Genomic DNA, 21,992 nt, shown 5'->3' with positions numbered 1-21,992 from the left:
ACCATCACAACAGCTGCTTTGCTGGGGTGACATTCTAGAAAGAATGGCTGCTGTGAGATAATCTAACACAGGAAAGGGCTGCCGGTCCTCTGTTGGGGCTGGGCTTCTGCAGCTGCACAACTCTGCTACAGTCTCAGCTGGAGCTGAGACACATCCTTCCCTACCCCTCCTGCTTTAAATCCCAGGCCTGTCTAGAACTGCAGCACGTACCGCTTCGTTTTTCAAACATTTGTTTATTTGCATGTTGTGTGTTATGGGTGTTTTCCCTGCATGTATGTGTGCAGAGTCACCATGTGTGCACTCTGGGCCAGAAGAAGGCAGGAGAACCCCTGGAACTGGAGATGCAGTTGATTGTGAGCCACTACCCGGTGCTGGCGTTGAACCCAGTCCTACACAAGAGTAAGGACTGCTCTTAACCACGGATCCATCTCTCAGGCCCCTTCTCTGCTTTTCTGACTGCTCTGCTGAAAAGTTAGATAAATAGGTAAACACGTGCAAAGTAGGACCTAAATCCAGAGGGCTCTAATGCAGCTGTGGTTTCTGCTATGCCTCACAATACCATAGTGTACCAGAAAGGGCAAAGAACTCAGCTTTCTACTTAATAGATTTTTGATAGGAGACTGGCTCTACTGCGTGAATGTATTTGAGAACACAAAGGTAAACACAACTATTGTGGGAGTGTAAAGGGGACCATACACTTAGGTTACTTATGAACTCCTGTGTAGGGAGAATAGGATCATTCTTGGCTACAGGAGTCTTCTTTATGTCCACCAAACGCTAAACTCCACCAAAGCACTCCTATCTCCCAATATGTGTCCTACACAAAGCAAAATGGCTTTCTGGTTGAGATCTGGCTTCTGCTGGAGGTCTCCCTCAGGCCAAAGCTGAAATGGAGGTCACACTGCCTGCCTGAGAATCTGTTTCTCCCTTGCTCAAGTTCCTTCCCAGATGCTGCTGTGGTCTGAAGTTTGCTGTGGTGTAAGTAGGGGTTTTGTTATTTTGGTCCACTCGAGCTGGGTGGTGATGAGGTCAAGAGGTGATACTGTGAGAAGACACAGTACCTGCTTTCTACCTTCCGGGAGTTGAGAACTAGCGGGGTTTTACTCTTAGGCAAACTCAGAATCTCCCTAGTCAGCTAGCGCTCTCTCTCTGCAAAGAGCGGCCCCTTCCGTTGGCTACTCCCCCTGAGTTTGCAGTTTCTGGAGACTGGAGCACTGGACGTTGGGGGCGGGCCAGCCAAAGGGGCTGCCTTCCCTGCAGTGACGTCCCAGGAGGTGGAGGAGCAACCAACCAGTCTGAGCCCTCCTGGACTCCGCCCAGTGCGGGGTCTGGATCCTTGGGAGATGCAGCTTCCTTGGTTGCAGTTGTCCAAAGCAGTCGCCGACTTGCCCACTTCTCTGCCTTAGTCCCGGAGTGTCAGGAGGCACTGGAGTCCAGCTATGCAACCCGGAGCAGCGCTGCAGGCCATGTTGCTGGCGGTGCTGCTGGCCAAACCGAGGGATTCGAAGGGTCACCTGCTGAGCGGTGAGTGTGGTCCTGAGGAGAAGGCTGGTGCCCGAGTACCTGGGGTTGATGCGCCCAGTAAACCTCAGCAGGGGAAGACTGTCTTCAGGGCCACTGCACCCCTTTGTGTACTGGGACCCCAGATCCACCCCAGGATCCAATAAGCCTTCCTGAGTTCACTGCTTCCAGGAGCAAAAATGCAACCAACTCCAGAGCCTGGGGCCATCCTGGGTTCCCAGCAAAGCTAGAAGTCAGTTCTCTCCCCAGGGTTACCAGGGGTGAGAAGGAGGATGTAGCTTGGGTGGGGAAGTTGAGAAACTTGCTCCAGTGAGTGCCCCTTGAGCACCCTGCTCCCTGGATCCTTGAAGTGGAGGCAGTCAGTGCTGGACCTGCAGGGCTGTGGGAATGGTACCTGTTACTCTCCTCTGAGGGGAGGGTGGCTGGCCTGGAAGCCCTTGGAGATTGGGAAGGTGCCTAGTTAGTGCTGGACCAGTCCTGCCAGGCTCCAAGAATGACTCTCTGCTTCCTTCCCTCTGTGTGTGTGTGTGTGTGTGTGTGTGTGTGTGTGTGTGTGTGTGTGTGTGTGTGTGTGTGACTACAGCCTCAGACTTGGACCCCAGAGGAGGTACAGTGCTCTGAGTTCTTTCTCCTTTCACTAGGTCTGCATGTAGGGCTGGAGGAGGGACTGGGGGGTGAGGGGAGGTCAGTACCTTTTAATCAGGTTCCCTTTGGCCAAGAGATGGAGGAGAATGGGAATGTCCACTGTATTCTAGCTTGTGGGTCTAATTTAAGAAATCTAACTTTGGTTTCAGAATGCCTGGAACAGGGAGGGCAGTGGAGGGAGGGAACTGGCAGGAGGTGGGGGAGGGGGTGTAGGCTCAGAGGAGCTGCTGGGAGCTGCTGAAAGGGTAAGGGCTGCATGGCTCTGCACTTTGTGACAGGAGACCTCCTGCCTGCCCTTCCCCTTCCTGCAAATGAGAAAAGAAAGACACTTCCTGAAGGCAGGGGAACCAGATGGGTCCTGGGCCTCCTTCCAAGCTCTGGTACTCCCTAGAACTCACTAGCACACACTAGACATATGCAGCCAGCCCGGACCATACAGGAAACTCTATCAAGGTGTTAAGCTTTCTCTTGGCAGTCTGGCCTGGAAAGGTGGGACCACTAGTAAAATCAATGCCAGCTTCTGTTGTGCCAGGTTTGGGAAGGCTCAGGCCCTTTGCCTTCCTCCAAGGCCTACATTCTCCTTCTCTCTGGAACACATCCCTGGTGAGAAGCCCAGCTTCTGAGCCTTCCTCATCCCCTGGGAGCCTGCCCTGTTGGAAACCTCTTACTGGTAACAAGGGAGGCAGTAGAAGATGCTCCCAGCTCCTTGCACACTGAGGATTTATCGAAGTGTGGAGTTTTGGGGAGAGCCTTGTATTGCTCCTTCAGAGACAGCACTGTGTGTGACTTGTGTGCTGGACAGATTGGACACAGTCAACATTGTCTGTCTTTCTACTGGACTGAAATACATGTTGAGGAAATGAAAACATTTCAGAAGGTCTGGCAATAAGAAATCATTTATGCCCCCCTCCATGACAACAATTCACACCAGTAGCCTGAAGTTTGGCTCTTTTATTACAGGGCGAGTCCCCTCATTGGAAACTTGGTTTTCATTTTGTACCTTAGATCCAGAATCGTGCTATGGGCTCCTGTGGGTTAGGAACTGACATTTCAGTATTCTCAATACCTAACACACCAGGCAAGGGGGATTTCCCCAATAAGTGCTCAATGAACAGAGGGGTGACTGGGATGTGTTTAGGCTGCAGCAAGACTTCAGTCATCCAGACATAAGCTAGGGAAGCCTGTTCTAGTGAACACCTTGCTACTTACTTGCTATGCAGTGGAACCTCATCCATTTTTCTGATCCAGTCTTCAATCCTTCAAGTGACAATCGAATGAGAGATCGGCTCCCAGGGCAACCTGAGCCTTCCGGGGAGTGGGAAACCATCAAGGCAGGACATTGATTCTGGTATGTTCTACACTCAGATGCGGATTCTGCCTCTGCCAATGCTTCCGATAGCTTATGACAAATTGCTTTCTGTGAGCTTCAGTTTATTCTTATAAACAGTCCTGACATGAAAGACTGTTATGAGGGCCAAAGGAAATTATAAAACCTTTACCGTAGCTAACAGGACATGGAAAAAGTTTTGTAAACTCTAGCTATTGTCTTTAGGTCGGAGATCTGACTACCATGAATGCTCTTAGCTTCTGCTCACACTGGAGATGAGCAAGGTAGTTCTACTGCAGAGACAGGGGACTTCAGGGTAGAGGAATCCAGGACCGACTTCAGAATGCCCCTCTGTAGTGAAGGAAGCACTTAACAGCAACTCTTATCCAAAGCCCCATAATTCCACAAGACTCCCTAAGAGCATGAATGTCTTATTTATACACATCAAGTGAAGTCGTAAATATTTACCTACTCTGTTTAAAATCTGCACTGGAACAAAAACATGGGTCCCCTGTACAATACAGGCAACAGCGTTTTAAATCACTTTAACTTTGTGTGGCAAAGAGTACTAATTTTCCCTAGATAGCCTGGGTGATAACAGTCCGCAGATGGACAATCAGAACTCCTCCCAGAGACAGCTTCATTCAGATGTTTCTGGTATACTTTCTTGGAGCACTGAAACAGGTTGCCTTCTCTTTCTCCTTCTTCCCCCTCTCTCTAGGGCAGCGGTTCTGCTGGGAAGGGACACGGAGGCCTTGCTACAGAGTCATTTATTTCCATGACACCTCTCAAAGACGGAACTTTGAGGAAGCGAAAGAAGCCTGCATGAAGGATGGAGGACAGCTAGCCAGCATAGAAACGGCAGATGAGCAGAGGCTGATAGAGAACTTCATTGAAAGCCTCCAGGCATCTGATGGTGATTTCTGGATTGGCCTCAAGAGGTTGGAGGAGAAACAGAGCAACAGCACAGCCTGCCAGGACCTTTACGCTTGGACAGATGGAAGCCTGTCACAGTTCAGGTAAGCATGTGGATCCCACAGCAGCTGAATCCCTGACAGAGCTCGGAAAAGAGACAAGCAGGACCCATGGTGTCAGATTCATGAGAAGGTCCAGGCAGAGCCGTGGTGGCAGCAACAGAGTGACCGCTGAGTAAAGCGGTATAATGAAGTTGGCAAATGCAGCCTTGAGTTGGGCCCAGAGTGTGCTGTTGAGGAGGGTGAAGCCCAGCGGATGTTTTCCAATGGCTTGCCATGCTTGACAGTCTGTGCTTCTGACTCTTCTACCCTTGGAGGTAAGACTATATTGACAAACTGGCGATTCCTAAGGTGGGACCAGGGTAGGACTCCAAACCACAGGGAATAGTTAGAAATGACAAAAAAAAAAAAAAAAATCAGAGATAGTATCTTACCCTAGCAACTGACCAAGGGTGGAGACTTTCAGAAAACTGGAAAACTGCAGTTTGTAGGAAACTCTTAAACTCACAGCATCAAGACCCTGATGAGCACGGATACCCCACAGTGACATTATTATCATCTCTTCCTAAAGATACAGGGACACAGAAGAACACTTTTAAAATGTCATCATTGTAAGGCAACACAGGAGAGGAGGGAACTGTCCTGGTAAATATTAAAAAACTGGCTAACCCTTTTATCCTACGCTAGCACCTGCACTGCGGGGTATCTTTATCTCAGAAGCTCCATGCTGGCCTCATGGTACTCTCTGACCCGGGCAGTCGTGAGCCATTCCAGCTTGGCTCCTTGCCACGCTGCTTTGCTTTCACTCACAGCTCCCTTGACAGGTTGCTACCACACCAGGCTCACATCCCAATTCCATGGAGGGCTTGGTGCATCCCACCACCGCACCTTCTCTTGAACTCAGTTAAGTCACCCCATGAAAGAACACACCCCATAAACACCTCTGATCGAACTGATAAGATATAACTTGCCCATCTAGACACCGTGAAATCCCATGCACACACATCCCTTAAAAATATTCCTAATGACCTGTATCTATGCACAGAGAAGAATCTTAACATCTGCCACCATGTTCCCCCCCTCTCTTCCTCTCGCTCCTGCTCCTTCTTCTCTTTCTAAACCTTTGTTCCCGCCCATCCTTCCTTCTCACCCAGTGACAGGCCTTGTTTTATCTTGTGTCTGCCTTCACCTACATAACAACGTCAACCTACAGGGAACAATCTTCAAAAAGTTAATCTCTGTATGATAAAGAGTTGTAAGTCAATTTTAATACATAAATGATAAAATACAAAGGCTTCAAAGACAAAAAGCAAAAGACTTAACACAGGCTCCCAACAGAGAAACCGAGTTGTCTAGACAATGATGTGGGAAACATAGGCAGATGAAGAGATAATCCATTTGGGAGAGAGGGTACCACAGCAGTTAAGCGCAATGGCTGCTCTTGCTGCAGCCCCAGGTTAGTCCCCAGCACATACATGGCAGCTCACAACTGTCTATAACATTTCAGCTCCAGGAGAGCACTTTTCTCAACTTTGCAGGCACTGCATGCACATGGTACACAGTGTGCAAGCAGTCAAAACACCTATACATGTAAAATAAATATTTTTAGATGATAGTTGAAGGTAGTTTAACTGTTACACTAAGACATCATGCTAGCTCTCACTGTATACTGATTATATTTATCAGATCTTATCTTTACATAAATTGTAAGAGAAGCTCCCCTCGGATTCAACAGCTTTCTCTTCCTGGAAGAAATTTTGAAAAGGAAGGTTCAGAGTAGGAAGAATATTTCTCATCAATGAAGATGGTCTTAGATCCCCAAGTGACACTAGCTGGCATTGCATCTTCATTGTCCCATAACATACCCTACTCCTTTTGCTGGTCTCAATGGCTCACTAAGTAGCATAACCAGACCATCAGCTCTGAAGAATGTGAGCCTCCAGTCAACTTGCACTTCTCAGCCCAGAGTTCATGTATTTTCCCATTGACTTTCAAAAGCGGGATGTGAAAAATGAAGTATATAATGTGGAGGCCTCTTCCTACCAATAACATACAGCAGCAAGCCAGCTCCTCCTATGTAAATATCCTCCTGCCCGAGATACTGACATCTCCCTTTGTCTGCTGATCTCTGAACAGAGAGACCTCCCCCACAAGTGGCAACCATGGATTACGGCTCAGTTGGACACTTGGTATGTCGCCTACCAAAAGTAGTCCCCTCTGGAAACTAAGTGCCTGCAGACTCCCAGATCATAGCATTGCAGAGATGGAAAATACAAAGTCCACAGGTGGGGATGGTACCCAGCCAAGGGGCTGCTGCCTTTATCCCTTGGCTCTGTAGAGATACAGAGTTATGGAACCTGGTGCTTTACAGTATTTGAAACATGATGTCCCTCTCCAAAATTCAATTACATCCAGGCTGATGCTTCAGCTGTATTCAACAGGCTTGTCCATGAGCCGCACTGGCAGTTTGGGGATGATGTCCTATGTAATCTGACAAGTAATTCCCATGATCGGGGGCTTAGTCTTATATCTTCTTTGCTACAAAATAGGTCTTTTTCCTGATGAGACTGTATGTGGGGTCTTATTTTAATAGATTAAAATACTATTTACACCCTTGGGTCATGGATCTGACTAAAACTCGGGAGGCAGAAAAAGCAAACTCAATGCTTTTGTATCTATTCTTTGTATCTATTTCTAAGAATAGATGTATCTATTCTATGAAAATGAGTCACTATCCCTTTCAGGGTCCAATGTGGCTAATTTGCTACCAAGTATCATCCCTACCCTCTTGGTTTCAGTGGCTGGCCTACTGGCATCTCTAGAGTCACCATGAACCTCTCAGGCTGGAGTTAGCAACAGTCTTAATATTGCTCTGATGCTGGAAGGCTGGGTCCTTGTCAGCAGTCACAGCCACAACAGTCCTGCTATGTGCAAACCACGCTGTTGAGCCCTTCAGAGCCTCCATAACTTATCTATTGAGCTACCACTGACCTGGCTAAGAAAAGGTGGCCGCCTTCACCTATGTCCACTCATTTTGGCTCCCTGATGGTTTAGTGCAAATACTGTGGCAGATGCTCCCTGGTGAGCTTATCACATGATAAGAAGTTATCAGAGTTCACGCTCACTTCTCTAGCTCGGTTTGCTTTATTCAAGCTGTTGTTGTCTCCCGGCTTCATCTTTTTTCTTTTATACTCTCATTGGTTGTTATTGTGCATATGCTTTCCCCAAAATGTTGTATGTCTGAAACTTCTATTACCATACAAAGTGGCTAATGAAGTATCCTAACTAAAACTCTAGCCAGTTTCAGGGCCGTCCCCTTGTCACTGGCCTTCAAGGCCTTCTCTTAGTGCAGCTGCAGTAAAGCTCGCGGTCATGTCAGGTTGTCTGATTGCACTTGGCAAATGTACCCATGAACCGAGCTTGAGCTGACTGTATCAACTAGTCACAATGGACTCTTCCATGCACTGGGGTGTGAGCTGAGTTATAAGAAATGCTTCAGCCCAGACCAGCCGTAAAGTGCCTTTCTGCTTTGACCTCACTCAAAACTGGTCATACTGTCATACTACAGTGATGCTCTCAGGTGAGAAATAAGAAGCCTCCGGAACCCAAAAGGGCTGGCCAAGTGCTATGCTTCCTTCAAATTATTTTATGATATAATAGTTTATTATTTAATTGGAAAGGGCTGTTCTGGCATTCTATAGATCACTAGATATCCATATAGTCCAATGAAATGATAGGTCCTGACAGTTCACATGGTGTTTCTCCACCTTCTGGAATGCACGAGTCTTACTAAGGTCTCCAAAATACCATCCTTTTTGTTTTAAATTCTTTCGTATTCATCTGGTGCAACTGGCACACTCTTCAGCAGTATAATGGGCCGATGTGATTTTCTTCACAATCCATAGGAAATCCAGGTATTAAACTATAACAATGTGCTGTTGCCCATTCCCGAGGAACATGAGCTGTTTCAGCGCCTCTAGAACGTGGTAACCAGACCTGCATACTTCTGAAGCAAGCCTATCACTTATAGAACGTCAGCCACATGTAAAGCTCTGCAGGGTTGGGTGTGCTCCTCTTATGCAGTCCTCTGGGATCTGCCTGGGTTGTTCAGGAGTAAGACAAGGAACTCAGCAGAGATAGGATGGGAGGCACCACTCTGCACTGTCAGGCCCTACACATCACTGCTTCCTGCTGTCTATCTCTGGACACAATGCTCTTGGTGAGGGGAACACATCTCAGAGGTGTATGCTTGACGTTCTGCACTACACTAGCCCAAGGAGCCAATGCAGAACTATACCATCTACTAAACAGGGCTATTCAGAGCCCTGGGTTCCACCCCAGCAACTCCTAAAAAATAGGAAATGGAGGACACAGACCTATATTAGGAACCCTCCTCCAGAGGTTCAGAACTTCAAGTTCATGTTTGTCTGAGCTGGCTAAAGGGCCAACTGGATGGACTACATAAACTCAGTCTTACAACAGCAAATGAAAAGCTAGAGCCAATTCATATATTTTAGAACTGGGGTAACGTCCACTGGTCAGGTCTCACGGAGACTGATTACATGCCTTGCCCCAACGTGCTCCCATTCTGATACATGGCTTTGATGACATCAATGCCCATTCATACCCCATGTTTAACAATTCCAGCAATATCTAGGCATGTCCCTTTCACAAGTGTATGGTTATTTGGTTAACTTGCCAAAACTCCTTCTGGAGAAAGAATAGAGGAATTTCTTACAATAGGCACCTGCTATAGAATTGTAGGATTTTCTTCCTAGGTATCTGGCCTCTGCGAGCTTATCTGTGAGTTGTGAGTCTGAACATGGGCTCAAATCCAACAATATTCTTCCAGGAATCAATCAATAAATCTCTCCTCTCTCTCTCTCTCTCTCTCTCTCTCTCTCTCTCTCTCTCTCTCTCTCTCTCAGATGAAGCAACATAAATCCATAAAGCTGTAGGGAAGGCCAGTTAGGCTGCAGGTAACTGATGAGGCACAAAGCCCAGTTTCTCCCAAGAGACCCTAGATGTTCCAGCATTATCATGTCCACAGCTTTATTGTGAATTCGGCTGCTGTTCAAGAAACTCTTTCAACACAGTAGGTGCAAAAAAGGATCTTCATTTTGCAGACTGTAAGACAGGACCAAAGCAGAGTCATATGGGGGTACTACCAGAAGATAAGTCTCTTAGCTAATTCTCTTGAGCAGGGGCTTGGGAAGACATAGGCAGAGAAGACTGTCTAGATAGTCTGAGAAGTGGATCCTAGCCCTTGGCAGAAGCCTATCGGGTACTTAGGAAACCTACGAAGCCCAGGTACTTGGGCAACTTACAAAGCCCAACCCTCAGTAGGCAAGTGGGGTAAGTGCTTGAAAACTTACTCACTCAATTCCAGGAACTACTGGATCATAAAGCTAAGGTGACAATGAACCTTTCAAAGAGTTAAAGGGGCAAAAGAAAGATACTTCATAGTGGACACAAAGGGGCTTGTTTCCTTGATCCTGTGCCTGTGACTTGAAAACTAACAAAACCCAGGTTGCCCCCTGCCCCTTCCCCAGCCCCTCTCGTACTTTGGCAGCCTCTAGATTTTGGAGAATCTCCCTCAGATTCTTATTCTTCTTTTGGGTCATCTGGGGCTGGTGTGGCAGAGGGAGATAGGAAAGCAGCCAGCGTTGAGTGACATATGCCATCTCTCTTCTTCATATGTCCAATCTCTGTAAAAACAGATAAAGCCAAAAAAGAAGACAAGCCTTAAGATCTTCCAGACTAGCTCCATGCCAGCTTCTATGCCTCATAATTGTTCTGCAGAACTAAGAACATAATATATTCTTTCCTGCAGAGAGACTGTGGCAAATGTCAGGTGATTGATTGTGACAGCCACACTGGATCAACAGCATGTGTCTCTACTTGTTGGCAGTGCTTCAATTCCTCCATCTCTCTGTGTCATGTTCAGAAGCAGAATCTGACATTTATGGTTCAATGATACCTGATTAGAAAAAGCAAAAGGACACTCAAGCCTTATGCTATGTTTCTCCAGTGGTCTCTGTTGTCCATTCCCTTTCCTTCAGGAACTGGTATATGGATGAGCCTTCCTGTGAGAGCGAGGTCTGCGTGGTCATGTACCATCAGCCATCAGCACCTCCGGGCATCGGGGGCCCATATATGTTCCAGTGGAATGACGACCGGTGCAACACGAAGAAGAATTTCATTTGCAAATATTCTGACGGTAATGACTCGTTCCCCCAACTAGATAGCTAATTTTCCAACCTCTTTCCCCATTTCACAAACAGCTGCTTGTACCAAGAACTTGTTCTATACTCACTGAGAAAGCCTGATGCAAATGCCAGAAACATTAAACTTTGAGAATTCTTCTCAATGGAAGCATAACAACGCCTCCTCACTGAGAAATAGTTCTATCAAAGGAGAGGCTATCAGATGCAACAGAAGGGCTGAGAAAGGGAAGGATCTAATCTACTTAGGATAAGAAGGTAGACTTAAGTGACCGCCCAGTAAAGGCTTCTGTTGTGAACAGGCACAGACCTTCACCCATTTCGTGTGCAGTCAGCTGTGGGAGCCTGGAATAAGCTGACAGTTACTCTAGCAGCCATGTGAGATTATTTCTTGGAATTTAAAGAAACATAGGAATGAGAAGGCAAGTGACAAAATATCCCAACGTCACCTGCAGTCTTACCCAGCGAACACTTCAATACGTTTAAAAGTCCCCAAGCCAACTGGCATCTTCATATTTGCCTTGCAAATTTAGCTTGCATTTGCTCCCAGATCTGCAGAGTTGGAATTGAGAACAAGCCTTACTTGTTCTTACTCTGCTGAGTTCCCAGACTCCTTTATTAAAATTGACTTAGAATTAAACATAAACTCATCCTTGATCTGTCTCTAAAGCTTCTCACTTCCCTGAAGCCAACCGCTTAGTCCCAATTCCACAGTCTTTCCCTGCAGGAGTAGAATGACTTGCTGGTTGTATCCATTACAGTTGGGAACCGAATACTACTGCCATTTTTAACTGCTTGAACCACATTATATTGTGGTGATAATTTTGTGCTGGAAGATGTCTTCCTCACCTATTCTAGCCTCTGATGACCTCTTCCCAATGGCCTGTCTCTCCCCACCACATGTAGTTGGCTAAAGTAGAAAGGCTGCAGAGCCCCAGACTCCTTTAGGAGGACATCTCAGAGAGCAGAAGAAAGCACTACTTATACATTAACTTACATTTTCCATTGTTTTTGTTTATTAAATTCTATTGGCTTCATGGTTGAAATGTTTTAGCTTCTTTAACAGCTTTTCTTAATGAGAGATTTTGAAATTTGCTTTAACATCCCTTTATATTTTTCTTAAACTTGGTTCCTTTCTAAGAAGACACAAATTACCTCTAGCTTCTGTTATTACCTGAATTAGCTTGACTGAGTTCTTGGGTGAAAAGGACAGCACACCCTAAGAGTTTAATAAAGAGACTATACTAAAAGGCTGTTTGCAGTGGTGTAGACCAGGAGCAGGAGATGATAAAGTGTCCAGGGTCTATCTGCAGTTGCAAGCACTACACCCCTCAGCTTAAAGGGACAAAGCAAGGGAATCATTTTAGCAAGATGCAGAGAAAGGGACCTCAAAACAGAAGCAGAAGCCACAGAGTGTAGCCGTTGACAAACCATCCCTACAGGACGATGAGCATGAAGATTGCCATGACCTCTGCATGCCCTACCTTCTGATCCCTGTCTTTGATTCCCATTGGCTAAGACAAACAAGACACCAAAGACAGATGAGATCTTATACAGGGCAGGCGGCACATGGAGAAGCACTAACACTTAACCCTTGCAAAGTCATATACCCACAGATAAATTCGTTCAGCTTACTGTACAGGACTTACTATGCTATCCTCATGATAAGGCCCTGCCTCCTTTTCTCTCCTCACCTCTCAGCACTCTCAGCTCCTCTCCTCCCTCCTTTCCAATAGTTTTGAACTCAGGGGCAGTTTCTTGAAAGCTCTTTCTTATCTGCTACTTCCTGTGCCTGAAACATTTCCCCCTTCCCCAGCCAGCTCAGTATCACCCTTCAGGTTTCAAGCTAAGCATCACCTTCTCTCCTAACAACTAAATACAACAAGTCACCCCAGAGCATAGCCTAGCCTAAGAGGATGGTGATAACCATGATGTTAATGATGTTCTAGGTGTAGTGTAGCTGTGTCAGTTGGCAGTGAATTAGGTCTGTAGATTAAATGACAGCAACTTATCAATGTCCATTCCCTGGCTGTGACCATTATACTATGTTTATAAAAGAGAATGCACTCTATTTTTAAGATCAAAGTCATTAGTAATAGAGGGGTCCCATGTCATATCAGGAACTTACTCTCTGAAGAGAAGTTAGGTATGTTCATGTATGCATGTAAACACATGTATATATGTGTTTACAGATATAAATGATAAGTAGACAAATGGCAAAATGATTATAAAAGATATGTTCAGATTTTTTTTGTACAGTCTTACAAAATTTTTTATAAATTCGTAATGATTTCAAGACAAAAATTTTAAGTCCTGTTGGAAGCCTCTGAGGATTCAGACTGCCTCACATACAGAGTGTTTATATGCCTACTTACCTGTCTCTTTCCTGAACACGGGTCATCAAGTCTGGAGGCATACATTTCTAGCCACTAATGAATTAAAGAAAAATTAGTTCTGTAATTCCCACAGCATGGTCCAACACCCTCCTAACATTATGAAACACTGGTAAGGGGCTGTGAGAGTGAGTGATCGTGTCTAAAACTAGATTTCAGAATGTGATCATATGGAATTGGTGGCATCCTACCCAGATTGTATGCTAAAGAGACAGGAACATTCAGTAGAAATGAGGCAGAAATCATCGGAGGTGAGATACCATGCAGGAAATAATGTCCACTGTGCACTGATGTGCTGTGCTCATGACCACTGTGAACAGATGTGTTCTATGCTCGTGGCCACAATGTCAGTGGTCAGAATGATTAATCTTTCTTTACTTATGTGCATGTAGACATGATATGGTGATCACAGAATATCAGAAGATTAAAAACTGACCTAGATTCTTTCATATTTTTGTTGTTTTGTTTTATTGTCTTTACTAAGTAGCACGATTATGTCATCTTTAGCTAGTTAAAATATCTCTTAGCTAATTATTAGCTATAAAATTTAAATAGGTTATTTAAACCCCTGTATTTTAGTTTCTTCGTGTACAAAATCAGAACAATAATAGTAAGTCTCCCCTCTAAGACTGTTATCAAGATTGAGACTGTTTTTATAAAATGCTTAGAACGGTCTCCAGTATTGCATAGTATTCTATGTTGCTATGGTTTAACAGTGAATAAATGGACTTTTATCATATCTACACACACACATGTAAAGAAAGAAGGTCAATCATTATTTCCTGTCTGAATGAAATTCCTGATATCTGGACCTGACAACTGTTTCACTAAAACCTCCATGCTCCTGTGAATTCCAGGCATCTGATTAGCATAAGAGACCCCCATGACAATACAAGGTCAGCCAACAGCAGAAACATCTGACTTAGAAGCTCTTGGAGATATTTTAAGTATCTCAAAGTCAATCACGAGTCTCTGACTTGAAACTGGCCAATCCTTCACTGACTTCTACATCTTACAGACCTAGTGTTTGTTGCTCTCTGAAATGGCCTCGGTATGAACCGATGAAGTATCTTGGACCACTTAAGACAATCCCAGACAGGAACTGCAGTCGGGGAGTAGGTATCAATGCTGGAGCCCACATAGCTCCATGCTGATAAGGTGGAGGCACACAGGAGCTCAATATTCAAGCAAGCGTTCTACTCTTGTGTACATCTGGAACACCTAAGATCAACTTTCTTAAATGGTTAAAAAAAAATCACTGAACTAAAGCTGAAGGAAGGCTAATATTTCTGTGCAACAAATTCTTTGATTTAAGGAACTTACCTGCAATATCTGTTAATAATGGCTAATATAGTGATACTAGAGTTCATTGGATTAATGCTACACTAGCTGATTTCATTAAGATGGAGGAAAAATGTAAAATATTGTGTTTTTTTGCTGCTGCAGATAAACCAAGTACAACACCCTCTCTTAGTCCTGGAGGTGAGTCTGTCATATGAAATTTGGGTTACGTTGGGACGTTTCACAGCCCTCCTTATAGACTTAGAACCATGCCTTTAGAACAGATTGCTCAGCAGGAAGACCACTGGTGTTTTCCCAGGCAAGCTGGACAGATATCTATCACATTCAATTGTGGCAGCTAGCTCATAGCTCTCACTTTCTGCCCACTGTTATCCACATCTGTCAAAACTGTAAAGTTATAGTTTGAAAATTTCATTTTGGATGCTGCATCATCATCATCAACATCATCACCATGATCATCACCATCATTATAGTCAATCAATATATTCAAATAAGCTAAGAAATGAGCCTAACTGGTCATTTACGATCTTAGCAGTGAGTCATTGTACCTTTCCCCAGGCATTTTAGTCCTTTATGTTGCTCAACTCCAACTGCTTGTTGGCTGCTTTGGTGCCCAATCATTGGCAACAAAGGTCTCACCAAAAATATAAAGACTTGTCTGGGGGAGTGGCTCAGTAGGTAAAGTGCTCAAGAATGAAAACCTGAGTTTGATCTCCAGAATCCGTGTCAAAAAGCTTGGAACAATGATATTCCCATTTCATCCCATTGCTGGGGGTGGGGGGCAGAGACAGGGTTTACTTCCCAGGCAATCTACCTGAATCTCAAGCTCCATGTTCAGAGAGACTCTGTCTCAAAACACAAGGTGGGGAACAGTAGCAGGAGATACCTGATATCAACCTCTAGCCTATGTACACACACAAAACACACAGATGCACATTCTTTCACACACATACGCAGAACACACAGAAACACACACAAACAATGGAGACAAACCCCAATTACAACAAATCTAACACTTGGTACATTGCTGTATTCATAAATGGCATTGGTCACATTGCTACTCTTTTCTTGCATCCCACTCTACATGTGGCAAGACCTCAGAGCATGTCTGGACTACAGCACCTTCCTTCAAGTTCTCAAGTCCATGTGTATCTCTCTCAGGTGAAGCAACTGAGCCAGCAGCACCCATACTTCCAGAAGAAACTCCGGAAATAGACACCAAAGAACGCAGAGGTACTTGGTCAAAGTAGATAATGAACTCCTTTGACTAGAAATCACCCGTGGCTACATTTCCTACTTTCCTCTCCATACAACTCCTAAAAAATGGAATTAGGCAAAGCATCTGCGACAGTGCAAACACGGTACTAAACGGCAAGTCATGTCAGTGAGTTGTGCATTGGGTGCTAGGCTAAGACAATTGAGGGAAAGAAGACTGGACAGGAGGCGAAAGTCCATCCTGTCTCTATAAAGGCAAAGACTTAGGAATGTTCCTGACATGGGAGGTGGGGTAGGACAGAGGCTGAGAGAATAGACGTAGAAAAACAAGAGTGAAATAACCCTAGACATGATACATACCATCTGGGATCAATATTCATCAGTAGATCAAACTGAAGAAATGAGAAAGATAACATCTAGAGCCTGCATCATCAAAGATAGTTGGGGTGATACGCTGGAGTTCTAATGACCTTTCGATTTCACTCCTACCTTGAGTTTCAAGATGGAAATCTGTGGTTTCATCACCGGGCAACTTAAATTTTTTTTCTCTGTGCTTCAGTTTAATCATTTAGTATTCATACCTAGCTGGAAGCTCTATCACATTGTTAAAAGGAAATGAAATGTTTTACTGTGATTCAGTTCTGACACTGAGAGTCTATATAAATACACACACACATACACACACACACACAGAGAGAGAGAGAGAGAGAGAGAGAGAGAGAGAGAGAGAGAGATCACCAAGCTAATATATGATTTTTTTTTCTTTTTCAGAGGCTGCTCTGAATCTTGCCTACATCCTAATTCCCAGTATTCCCCTTTTCCTCCTACTTGTGGTCACTTCAGCTGTGTGTTGGGTTTGGATCTGTAGAAGGCAAGTAGAACCTTCATCATGCAAACCTTTGCTCCCTCTGCACTCAGATGAGGCCTGGTTGACATCATTAAAAGCCATGACAACTCCAAGAGAAGGACCACTGTAGAACTGAGAGTAAATTCTGGCAGGACACGAGGTCCACGTGCCAAACTAACAGCATTTCTCTGAGCATCTGTGCTGAGTAAGATTAAGATAGCAGCCCCATGCCCTCTCGCCTCTGTGTGCATGGAAGACTTTTAAGCAAAGTGGAAGGTAAAACAGTGTTATTCACTTCCTGTGCACCCACGGATCACACAGTAAAGTGTTCTCCTAAATGTAGGTCCTCATTCCAAAAATGTTTGTTGAGTAAGGAATGACTAATGGGCCACATGAAAACTGTGTGTTCCAAAGGATTCTGGGAAGTATCTGACACAAAGCCACTTTATTCACAATGAATCAGCCAAATTCTTTTAAACTGACTTTTCTTTTAAATTATTTCAGAAGTGTATTGTAGCAAAGAAGCTAAACTAGGTAGCATAGGCAGCGTCTGTATGTAATCTGGATCATGTGCTCATGTATTTTAAGTACATGCAACCGTTCTCTGTTACACTGCTGTTCCCCAGCATCAAGGCAGACACTCAAGGAGGTTAGCATTCTCTTTTACAGCAGAAAAATCAGTCCAACTTAAGTTAGACTCACTTTGATGAGCAGTTTGAAATACATTTGTAAAATTCCAATGCAGGCAGGACTTATTTCAATAATCCCCTCAAACTATTATTATGAGTTTAAGCAATGAATACACACACACACACACACACACACACACACATATATATATATATATAACAAGCATATAATAAACACTCAAAAGTATTAGTCACATCTATAATCATTTTTGTTGGTAGTTCTCTTGCATTTAAAATAGAATTCAGTTAAACAATTACCGATATATTTTCCAATGACTTATCTACAATTGGTTCTTGATTTCCACTTTTAAATGCATTTGTCCCTTTGCCAGGACTCTCTCATATTCATATTCTCTCTCTCTCTCTCTCTCTCTCTCTCTTTCTCTCTCTCTCTCTCTCTTTTCTCTTTCACCCCTCTGTCTCTGTCTCTGTCTGTCTGTGTCTGTCTGTCTGTCTGTCACTCACACACTCTCTCTCTCTCTCTCTCTCTCTCTCTCTCTCTCTCTCTCTCTCTTTCTCTCTGTCTCTCTCGTGTGTCTGTGTGTCCTTCTTTCCTGTTTTCCTTCCTTATTTTTTAAGTGGTCTGGGGAACTCCGGGCTTCTCATATGCCAGCCAAGTAGCATTTAGCTACATCCCCAGTCCCTCAAACAATATTTTTAAGTGTTACAAACAAAATGCATTGATAGAAAGAAGTAATTAAACTATTGCAGAGTTTAGCAAAAATATCTCCCAAGATGTATTGTTTCTTTATTAGTGATTTTTAGTGGTAGGCACAATTATAATATTGAAGTAGAGGTGAACCCAAAATATTTCAAAGCAGTTCTAATAACTCATGTGGTATGGGAATGTGATTTCTGTTGGTGACAGAATCGATGACATTATTAATCTCACTCTTGTCTATACTTATGGTAGAATATGGCTAATTTTGCTTAGCGATGAGTTTTGTTTTTAATGTTCAGTTGGTTAGGGTTTGGTTTGGTTTAGTGTAATTCTTTTCCTATTATTTTCCGGCCCCACATTCTCTAAGGAGTCCTGAAACCCAAACTCACGACAGTAAACAGACCATGAGTAGAGCAGTCTTCTGGGGTGTCTCCTACCTGATGCACAAAGCCTATTGGGGTAGGTAGGTGAGAAGCAGAGCAAGCTGACTTCCTCAGGTCACTTCCTCCACTTCAATAGGAACAGGGACATTCTCAGGACCCTGGTCCCAGATACTCAGCCTGGTTCTCTTCTTCTAGAAAACGGGAACAGACAGACCCTCCCACAAAGGAGCAGCACACCATTTGGCCCACTCCTCACCAAGAGAACAGCCCTGACCTAGAAGTTTACAATGTCATCAGAAAACAAAGTGAAGCTGATTTAGCCGAGCCCCGGCCAGATCTGAAGAACATCTCCTTCCGGGTGTGTTCTGGGGAAGCCATGCCCAATGACACGTCTTGTGACTATGACAACATGGTTATAAACCCTTCTGAAAGTGGGTTAGTGACTTTGGCAAGTATGGAGGGTAGATTTGTGACCAATGACTCTATGAATTCTCCCCCGACAGAATGGGGAGGAGCAAGGAGAGTGGATGGGTAGAAAATGAAATATATTACTAAGACATATGAAAAAACCAGCAAGAATATAAAAAGAGAAGGAAAAGCCTCCAATTTCTTACAAAGACGATATTCAGAAGGCTTATGAGAAGGTTCAGCTCAGGTCTTAGGGGCAAGCACAGCATCACAAGTTCCTTCTGGGTCCCCAAGTTCTGGCTGCACTCCCTATCCAGGAACCTCGTCCAGCTCAGCCTGGTCCAAGGCACCTCACCCAAGGGGCTGCTGCACAGCAGACCCTCAGAGAAAGCCAGTGGCTTCCAACTGACGCTCAAGAGCTGGTGCTTTCCCTGGTCAGGATTAAGGTGTGACCAGGGAGCTTGGAAAGCCTACCTCTAGGCTCTGTTTTCCTTGCTCTGTACATCTGTGCAGGCAATCACAAAGACACAAATGGTGGGATCCTCTCAAAGCCTCTGTATGGAAGCCCCAGGCTGGCCTGCACATCAACAATTCCCAACCTGCATCCCACCCCCACCCCTGAAAAAAAAGTCAATAAAAAGCAGGAAGCAGAATGTTAGTCAGTCTGTGTCTACAGCCCTTCCTCTGCATGTGGCCTCAGGGGAGTTTTTTTTTTTTTTTTTCATTCTCCCAACATCTAAACTTGGAAAAGTCCAACTTGGAAATACTTTCGAAAGTAAAAATGAGCTCTGTTTGCTTCAGAGCTTCTTCTTCTCTGGGCTCAGACAGTATGTGCTGTTCTGGGGATGGGTGGCAGAAGCATGGGAAACTGACTGTGTACAGGACTGGTGAAAAGAGTCGACCTAGTAAGGAAAAGGAGAGGCAGGCTTCTCACTATCAGAGAAGGCAGCCACGGTCACCAGAAGGGAGGAAACTGGAACAGGTCCTGTTGTGTGCAAGGGGAATCGAAACAGTGCTGCCGTCATTGTGGAATTTTATGTACTGGAGTTTTATATATATGTATGTCTGTGTGTATGTATGTATATATGTGTTTTCCACTAAATAGGCCAGTACTCCATGAAACTGGATGACTCAAGGGCAGAAGCAGAAGAAATATGAGTTACTTGAGTAATGAACAGGAAATAATGGGTATCTAAACATTGGTAGAATTAACAGGTTTATCGTTCAACAGGAACAATGGGGGCCCGAACATCACAATGACCTATAACGTATTTATGAATAACTACGAGAAAGGAGCTCAAGGGCAGCAAACACAAAGTCATGATAAAAATATATTTATTGCCTTGGTTGACTAGTACACATTGTATATTTGTACTGTTAAGTAATACTATTGTTAAAACTTAAAGAGATTGGGAATGAGAATGTTCATTTGGGAAATTTTACACCACCACCAAGCAAGACTGATTAAGAATCAGCAGATAGGGTTGGGGATTTAGCTCAGTGGTAGAGTGCTTGCCTAGCAGGCGCAAGGCCCTGGGTTTGGTCCCCAGCTCCGGAAAAAAAAAAAAGAGAGAGAGAAAAAAAAAAAAGAATCAGCAGATCACAGACACCAACTCGTAATGATCCACCTTTGGTAATGAGGATTAATTTGAATATTAAATCATTGAAAGTAAAACCAACAAAGAGAATGTGACTCAATGGGTAAAGTGGGAAAACATGGGCATATGCTGATACAAAATAAAAGAATAAATTAAAACTTTGATGTAGATGGTATATTTACATGATTTCAGGTAAAGATCATTGATTGCAAAAGTGACCCAACAGGCAAAGCCACCTCAGTCACCTGATGAATGTGAATTCTGTGGACGACGAAGTGTACTGAGATTGTAGACCTCACACTGTGGTGTGGTGAGAGGGACATGGCATCACATCCACGCTGTTTCACAGTGTACAAGCTGATCATAAGGAGGCCTTGCATAACAACAATTTGATGGACAATCTACAAACTACCTGGACGGCAAACCTGAACTCTGATGGTAAAGACGGTGGAAGCAAGACAGGGGCAGCTGCAATAGGAGGACAGTAAGGTGATGGCTCCAAGCGTGACCAGATCCTGAAATGGATCCCTTTTCTCCTGTAAAGGAGAAGACGGGAACAAATGTGGATGACGTCTGAGGACTAAATGTCAAAAACTTCCTAACTTTTGCGTTGCCCTGAGGACATGGCCTCTTGGCACTGGGAATGTCTTCCCAGAAAGCACACAGTGAAGTAATAAAGGACAATGGACTATCAGGTTGACCACTTTCTCTCGTGTGATATGGGGACAGGGATGCACTGTACCTGCAATCTCTCCTCTGTTAGAAATTATTTTTGGAAAACCATTTACAAACATAATTTCTATAGCCATGGATTCCATGACTCACACTATGCTACCCATGCATCTGAAGTCAATATACAGGCTGTGGCTGATAGCATCTAACAGTCTTTGATCAAAGACAAAAGTAAATGAACTCCTAATAGAACTGTCCTCAGTACCTAGCCCCAGGTTCTGGCAGGGAGTTGTGATGAGCCAGCCTGCAATATCCAATTCAGTGACACCTTTCTTCCAATATTCCCCATCTTTCCCCTTTGGAAATGCAAATGAGTTGTGTGATCTAGAATAAACATCAAGGTGTCTTTCAACTCCAAAATCATTTTATTTCAATATTGTAATAGCTTCTGTAGAGCATTTGACAGCCTCCTGAACTTGTAGTAAGACACTCATAATAACAGAGACAGATACAAATATGAAATTGCACGGAATTGCACCCTCAGAGGCAAAGTCATTTTTCTACAGACCTTTGTCTCTTTCTCCTGAAGACCAGTAAACGGTTACTAATTCCTAACTAATCGTAAGTTACCAGAGAGTCTTGAGACTGAACATCAGAAAAGGTGACCAGAATGAGTTATCAGGTCAAGAACATGAGGAAAAACAAGCCTCCCAAAATATAGTAAGGCCAGTTATAAAGTTTTCTAGACATAATGGGCTTATTAAATGGACCATAACCTTCAAATAGGTACTTGAATATAAGATAGCATTTCCATATACTAATAAGAAAATTTAGTCTACCTTAAGGAGCTCAAAGTTAGGGTTGTACTGTTTGTTAAACTCTGTTTTCACAACAGTTTATAACTGCTCGACAGTAATAGTAAGAAACACCAATGCACTAAGGGCTTAGTCAGGAAACTAGGGGCTGCTTTAACTTTTTATACCACCAGATGGCAGTAGTAAGATGCCATCAGTTTCTGTCAACTTCCTACATCTACAGTAAGAAGCAGGCAGGCCTGGTAAGGCTAGGAGAGACAATACAGTAAAAAGAAGCAGTTAAAATCGCAGGTTCTCAATCAGGTGTCCAGGCTCGCA

At 44.1% G+C, this 21,992-nt stretch overlaps 1 protein-coding gene across 7 annotated transcripts; it reads left to right on the top strand.

The window, feature by feature from the left end:
* The first annotated feature begins 1,318 nt into the window (after nucleotides 1-1,318).
* Layn (layilin) lies at nucleotides 1,319-20,885 on the top strand. Of its 7 annotated transcripts, NM_001191997.2 has the most exon segments (9): nucleotides 1,319-1,526; nucleotides 2,110-2,128; nucleotides 4,215-4,512; nucleotides 10,530-10,687; nucleotides 14,531-14,566; nucleotides 15,548-15,619; nucleotides 16,373-16,472; nucleotides 18,377-18,660; nucleotides 18,663-20,881. In NM_001191997.2, coding segments are annotated over 9 exon segments (1,128 nt in total). In that variant the 5' UTR covers nucleotides 1,319-1,439; the 3' UTR covers nucleotides 18,737-20,881.
* Nucleotides 20,886-21,992: the final 1,107 nt, after the last annotated feature.

The sequence above is a fragment of the Rattus norvegicus genome, chromosome 8 (genome assembly GCF_021556685.1).
Source record: "Rattus norvegicus strain SHRSP/BbbUtx chromosome 8, alternate assembly SHRSP_T2T, whole genome shotgun sequence".
NCBI classification, from domain to species: Eukaryota; Metazoa; Chordata; class Mammalia; order Rodentia; family Muridae; genus Rattus; species Rattus norvegicus.
The sequence above is the reverse complement of the archived record's forward strand: the minus strand, read 5'-3'. Positions and strand labels throughout refer to the sequence as shown.

Excerpts from the sequence above, each read along its gene's own strand:
- Layn (XM_087563353.1), top strand. The coding sequence starts at position 1,440 with ATGCAACCCGGAGCAGCGCTGCAGGCCATGTTGCTGGCGGTGCTGCTG. Across the intron at positions 15,620-16,372 it reads AGACACCAAAGAACGCAGAG|AGGCTGCTCTGAATCTTGCC; the intron begins GTACTTGGTCAA and ends TTTCTTTTTCAG. Across the intron at positions 16,473-18,376 it reads TGGGTTTGGATCTGTAGAAG|AAAACGGGAACAGACAGACC; the intron begins GCAAGTAGAACC and ends CTCTTCTTCTAG.